The 7,081-nt window shown below is 43.1% G+C and overlaps 1 protein-coding gene across 1 annotated transcript; it reads right to left on the bottom strand.

The window, feature by feature from the left end:
- Positions 1–361: 361 nt before the first annotated feature.
- On the bottom strand, positions 362–1,927 carry LOC137771672 (lysine-specific demethylase 4D-like). The gene has a single exon (XM_068555227.1). The coding sequence runs from the start codon at positions 1,925–1,927 to the stop codon at positions 362–364; it is 1,566 nt and encodes a 521-aa protein (XP_068411328.1).
- Positions 1,928–7,081: the final 5,154 nt, after the last annotated feature.

Genomic DNA, 7,081 nt, shown 5'->3' with positions numbered 1-7,081 from the left:
AGGGTTCTTTAGAAGTTCAGCAGCATCCAGAGCTGGCCCACAGGATGGGAGTGTGAGGTAGATTGGGCTCTGGCGACCTCAGCAGGACCTAGTTCCCAGAGACACTAGAGTGTCCAGTGCATGAAACCTCAGTTTGTGACACAGGAGTTAGCAGTGTCCAAGGATTCCAGGGTCTGGAAGGAAGAACAAACTTTGGAGAATTTGGTAAACACCAGGAAACCAGCATGTCCAGCGTCAGCACAGGAGGCACTCTCATGCAAGACTAGTGACCTGCAAATACCCAAAGCTCTGAAATGTAAATATGACCAGTCTCAAAGGATCCCCACGCAAGAGCAGTGGGGTAGAAAGGCATCCCCTGGGCTTAGGGGACGGGGCCACAACCACAGCCAGAAGCCGTGGCGGGATGCTGGAGCCCAGGGCTGAGCGGGGCGGCGCTGTCCGGCGAGGGTGCATCCACAGGCAGGGGCTGAGCCTCTGGGTCCTGATCTGTGTCTAACGAAAGCCTCCTCTTAGCCCTGGGGGGAGCAGCTGGCTCCTGAGTGCCCTCTTCCCAAGGACGACGACGAGGGCCACATCTTCCAGCTGGGTGGCGATCCGGGGCGGATGGACCTGGGGTCGGCGGCTGGGTCGGGCCGGGCTCCCCGGAGGTGCTGGTGGCCGCATCCCTGAACTGGGCGGCAGAGCAAGAACCCCGGGCCGGCGAGGGGCGGCGGGACACAGCACGCACAGGGACTCGGTGGCGGGTCCCACCTCCCGCGGCTACAGGCACACGGGGGCGCAGAGCGCGCCGGTGCAAGGGGTGCCTCGTGGCGAGAGCTGCTCCCCGGGACGCGCGGACCTCCCTCCAGGCGTTCAAGACGTGGCTGTCCGGCGCCGTGGGCTGCGTGTGGTCCACCACGGTCCGGTCCTGCCCGCGTTTCCACAGCTCGTAGCGCTCCGGTTGCAGGATGCGCACGAAGGCGTCCATGGAGAAGGCGACCCGGGCCTCCCCGCAGCTGCACTGCGAGGCCACTTTGCCATAATCGATCCAGCGCGGGGAGGCGAAATTGATGGCTTCCGCGCAGTTGAAGCCATGGTTGAAGCCAGAGTGGTAGCCATAGGGAAAGGTCACGATGAACTCTCCAGCCTCCTGAGTGACCCGATCGAAGGGGATGCCGTTGTCCTTGAGGACCGTGGGCGAGATGAGAGCCACCTTGTGCCGCAGGAAGGCCTCACAGCCCTGCGCGCTGCCCGGGAACAGCTCCCTGGCCAGGCGTTCCAGGCGCCGGCCGTGCTCCGGGGGCACCGCGTACCACGTCTTGGGCTCCCCGAAGTGCAGGTAGTTGATGCTGTAAAGGTCCATGTCCTCCGTGTGCCAGGCGAAGGCGGTCTTCCACATGCCGAAGTACAGGTAGGGGGTGTTGACGCCTTCGATGACCACTCCGCACTCCTGCTCCAGCAGGTCCTGAATGGTTCCCAGGTGTCCAAGGTTCCACTGCTCCGTGTTTTGATCGAATAAGGAGCCACTGACGTCCGCACCATATACTGGTGAATCATAGAGGCGTGTTTTCCAATATTTTCGCTCCAGGTCCTTAAAATCAAAGTGTGCTGGAGTCCGGTATTTTTCACTCTTTGCTAAGTGGTGGTACTCACCCACGGTCATGGCTTTCTTCTTTTTGTGGTATTGAGTAAACACACCTGCCTGCCCAGAAGTCACCTGCTGGAGGGGAGCGGCTATTAAGATGTCATTGATATCATCATAGGTCTGTCTGGCTTTCCAGTCCTTGGGTGGAATGATCTTCGCCACGCCTGCTCGGTGTGCACCTTGGGATTCCATATAAGCAACGTATTTATCGAAATCATTAAACTCTTCTTTGGTTGGATGAAATACCATTATTCTACAACTTGGGTTCTGGGCCCAGTTGGACTTAGACTTCATAGCTTTCATTAATAAGCAGGAAGCTCCCAAGTTTTGATTTATGTTCTGGATAGGGGAGGATGCTGGAAAACACTACTTTTTCAAAAATGGGTTGGACTATATCAGCAGGAACCCGCAGTAGACTTTAATGCAATGAGTTGATAATATTTCGTAGGCTTGCTGATTCTCCAGGGGACTCCACGCTGGGCAGAAGCCTTGCTCAGGACTGGTGCCGGCTGAGCCTGCAAGTCTGTGATGTCCTTGGTTGACACTTGGCTCTGTCCTCTTGAGATCTAGTGAATCACCCAGCCCTGGGTTGGTATCCCAAATGCAGTGTCTTCAGGGCAGTATTGAACACAAAACCTAAAAAAAAAAGAATAGAGAAAGGTTGAAAACTAATGTTTGGAAATATTTACTAGGGAACTACAAAGAAAACACCACCATGGACTATAATTGCATATTCAAATAAAGGGTAAAATTTCATAAGATTGACAATACAAGAAATGGTGTTGTTGTGAACAATGGAAATTCTTGTACTCTAGTAAGGAGAATGGAAATTGTTACATTCACTTTGAAAAACTATTTAGACAGTATGCACTAAAATTGAACTTACCCATGTGCTATGATTCATGCCTAGGATATGTGTATGTCTGTGCAATGAAAGTCAAGTCCAAGAATGTTCAGAACAACATGATTTCAGTAGCCAAACACTGGAAACAACTCAAATGCCAGTCAACATTAGAAAGGATAAGTACATTGTAGTATATTCATACAATGGAATACAATACAGCAATGAGATAAACAAGAACTACATGAAAATATAAGAATAATTCTATAAACATAATATTGAGCAAAATTATCCAGACTCAAAAGAATACCTATTCTCTGCTTCCATTTATATAAAGATAAAAAGGAGGCAACGTAATCTATGTTAGAAATCAGAGTAGTGGTTACCTTTGTGAAAGAGAGAGCTTGTGAGTGGGGGTGTGAGGAGGTGTCTAGAATAATGTGAATAGTCTATTCTGAACCCAGGTGCTGGTTACACACCCATCAGAATGGCTCATTGACATAATTCATCAAGTTATGATGATTTTCACAAATTTCTGTGAAATAAATTTGTTTAAATGTATTTAAATTATTTAGATAAATTTAAAAATATAGTTTAGGGTGAAAAGCATTAAAGGAGACATATCTTTCATTGTACCAAAAGGAAAAGGAAGAGTGATTAAAAATATATCAACTAAACATTCAATTGAAAAAGCTACAAAATAGAAGAAGAGAAAGAAGGGGTAAGAGTAAAAAAATAACAAAGAATAAAGACAAAAATAATGAAAGAAAGCACATACAAGACAGAACACTGATGACCAAAAATATTCTTGGAAGAAATTAATGATAGCAACACACCATGGGAATAACTGAGCATAAGAAAGAAGGGGAAAATAAACCACTAGGAATGAAATAGTGCACAAAAGAATTTTTAAAATCTCAAAAGAGAATCTTAGGAGAAACTTGACAGCAAAATTTTCAAAAGATAAGAGAAAAGAATAATTTTCTGGAGAGGAAACATATCCAAAATGGATCCCAGAAACACCAGAAAGCTTGAATAATACCCCAGTATAAGAAGGTGGGTTCAAAGTATGACCCCTGAAAGTCCAGGAGACACATCACTTTATATGTGAATGTAGAAAAGTTTCAAGAAACAGTTAACTCTTATTGTGCAAATTGTTTCAGAGTATAGAAAAAGTTGGAAAGCTACTCAGATGAGACTATTCTGATCTCTGATAGCAAAATGAAAAAAGGACAATAAAAAATAAAGCTACAGGCCATCTTTGTTTATAAGCATAGATGAAAGCATAAAATGGAATGTTATCCAACGAAATACAGCAATACAATAAAAGAATAATACATCATGACCAAATAGAATGCAAGGATGATTCAACATTGGAAAATTTAAGGATATAATTCAGAATACTAGCAAAGTAAATGAAAAATATCATCATCTTATAGGTACCAAAAAAGCATTTGATGAAATGCAAACTCCATTCATGATTTTACAATTCTTACTTGCAAAGCATCAAGAGAAACTTGTTTGGTAAGATAAAGAATTTCAAGGTACAAACTAGCAAGGATCATTCTTAACAGTGAAACAAAAGCAACATTCTCATTAAAGTTAGGAAAAAGAGACGCATCAACATGGAAATCTGCTCAACATCACTAATTATTAGAGAAATGCAAATCAAAACTGCAATGAGGTATCACCTCACACCAGTTAGAATGGGCATCATGAGAACATCTACAAACAACAAATGCTGGAGAGGGTGTGGAGAAAAGGGAACCCTCTTGCACTGTTGGTGGGAATGTAAATAGATACAGCCACTGTGGAGAACAGTATGGAGATTCCTTAAAAAACTAAAAATAGAATTACCATATGATCCAGCAATCCCACTACAGGACATATACCCAGAGTAAACCATAATTCAAAAAGGCACATGCACCCCAATGTTCATTGCAGCACTATTTACAATACCAGGTCACGGAAGCAATCTAAATGGCCATCGACAGATGAATGGATAAAGAAGTGGTGGTACATATATACAATGGAATATTACTCAGCCATAAACAGGAATGAAATTGAGTCATTTGTTGAGACGTGGATGGATCTAGAGACTGTCATACAGAGTGAAGTAAGTCAGAAAGAGAAAAACAAATATCGTATATTAACGCATGTATGTGGAACCTAGAAAAATGGTACAGATGAACCGGTTTGCGGGGCAGAAGTTGAGACACAGATGTAGAGAACAAACGTATGGACACCAAGGGGGGAAAACTGTGGTGGGGTGTGGGTGGTGGTGTGCTGAATTGGGCGATTGGGATTGACATGTATGCACTGATGTGTATAAAATTGATGACTAATAAGAACTTGCAGGATAAAAAAACAAACAAACAAACAAAAAACAACTAATACTAAACTTTCTTTGGGTTATTTGTATGGAAATATGTTAATATAAATGTTTCAGACATTACATGAAATTTCCAGAAATCTTACATCTTCTGGTCTAATGTTATAAGTCATAATTCTAGTTATTACTTTAAAATGTATATCTCAGAAATAAAAATGTTTCCTTGTCAATTGCATTATTATGAACTTTCATCCAATCTTTAACCGTGGTCATTTTCAAGTCTTTTGTCATTTACAGACAGTTCTGGGTGTTCTCTGATGCTTTTGCAAAAATGTTCCTATAAAAGGGTCTCATCTTCAAGGAATTCATGGAAAAGACTCTTACAAGTACAGGTTTCTGGTAACTGACTATACTGCTGAACTGAATGAATAAGCATGTTCAGAACACTAATGGAAAACTGATGAATTCATAAAAGTGCTGACAAAAGATCAAGATGAAGAAAAAATTAATTAGGTGGGACTGAGCCAACTTATGAGGATGATTTAATTTTTGTGACTTTCTGTTTGAATAAAAAAAAGAGAAATCCCACAAGGACTCAGAGGCAAAAAATATACAAATCAATTTCCACTGCAAAGTAAAGGAGCTGTTACAGTGGAGGATTACTGGACTGAATGTCAATATTATGACATAGTATGAGTGAGTTTCGTGTTGGGTAATTGCAATCATTGTTGCTTTTGTTGTGGTCATCCATTTACAATGCTTGGTGTCAGTTTATTTATCCCTTATAAAAATAAAATACAGTGTGTGTGTGTGAAAAGAAAAAAACATATTGAAAACAATGTGAAAAATTAATCTCACCATGTACACTCCACGTTCAACTTGAACTGTAAAGAGCCTATGTAATAGTTATGATTTAGGACAGAAAATATATGTGTACAAATAAGAAAACAAAAAAATAACCAAAGCAAACTATCTCATTAACCTAATTTCAAGTGCTCCCTTAATACTGTTTCTAATCCTCTTAAGCTCCCCTAATTTCCACCGTTCAAATATTCTCTTTCACTTTCCCCTGCCCTCAAACTTCAGGCACACCTATTCCACCCCACTTAGAATCCTCCGAATGTCTGAAAAGTCCCTAAGTGATCTGGCCCACCATCACCTCTTGACCTCACCCCTTTCTACCCTGCTCCTTGCTCTCTCATTCCGAACACATTCCTGGCTGTGTCTCAAAAAAGGCCAGTATACTCTTGTCTGATGGTCTTTGCACCCAGGCAACTCTCAAGCCTCAGCCCAAACATCACCTTTTCAGGGAAGTCTTCTCTGATTGTCTTGCTTTGGATAAAAGTAGAGACGATTTTCCTTCCAGGAAAACAGGTACTCTGTCAACAAAACATTTCCAAATGAAACTTGAACTGATGGTCAGTACCCATGTATCTCTTCCAGATATACTCACATCAGTGCCATGGTAACTCCAACATTCCTGATTGCATCACAATGGAATCCAACTGGCTCCTCCAACTGTCTACTAAAAGGCCTCCTTTTTAAAGTTATCAGCCCACAAAACACAGGTATTTTGCCTGAAATTTTTCCTTTAAGATTTCTTACAAGAAAATATATGGGATCTAAAGGTTATACAAATTTCAGGGTCCTTTTAGTTACAGAGGGATTTCCCTGGGAAAGCTGCCAGAATGGGAGGAGCTAGCACAGTTGTCAGGGCATTAAACACCACTAGTATTGGGTCAGCACAAGAACCAGGGAGAGGAGAAGAAAACCATGCTACAGAAATCGGTGAGGAAGCGCTCAAATGCCTTTAGAGAACAAAGGCATTTCATCTTCCTCACCCTGTAGTCTCCCCAATAAGACTTCGAAAGATCAGCTTGCCTGCCATTGTTCCAAGTAATAGAAACTCCCCACATCTCCTATGGTCTGCAAGAGGTGCCCGAGGTCCCTATATCTTATCTAGGTTCCATTCAAGACAAGAGGAAGCTGGGGCTGGGGCCCAATCCTCTACCACCCCTCTCCCCAAAGAGGTCAGCACAATTTGGCTTCAACATAAAACATTTCTCCTTTGGATCTGGGATCAGGGACAAAAAAATAGCCAAGGAAGGGCTTGCTCTCTGTGACCCCTGCTGGTAGCTTTTGTAAGAGTGCATCAAAGGAATGTTTGCTGCAGACTCGAATACTGATGGCAGGGGCCCTTTGAGTGAGCGGTAGTAGCTCTCTGTACCTCTGCCCTGGAGCCTCATGCACCATGGAATGTGCAGAAGGTAGGTAAGAGAGGATC

Source organism: Eschrichtius robustus, chromosome 11 (assembly GCF_028021215.1).
Source record: "Eschrichtius robustus isolate mEscRob2 chromosome 11, mEscRob2.pri, whole genome shotgun sequence".
In the NCBI taxonomy this organism is placed as follows: Eukaryota; Metazoa; Chordata; class Mammalia; order Artiodactyla; family Eschrichtiidae; genus Eschrichtius; species Eschrichtius robustus.
The sequence above is the reverse complement of the archived record's forward strand: the minus strand, read 5'-3'. Positions and strand labels throughout refer to the sequence as shown.

Excerpts from the sequence above, each read along its gene's own strand:
- LOC137771672 (XM_068555227.1), bottom strand. The coding sequence starts at position 1,927 with ATGAAAGCTATGAAGTCTAAGTCCAACTGGGCCCAGAACCCAAGTTGT.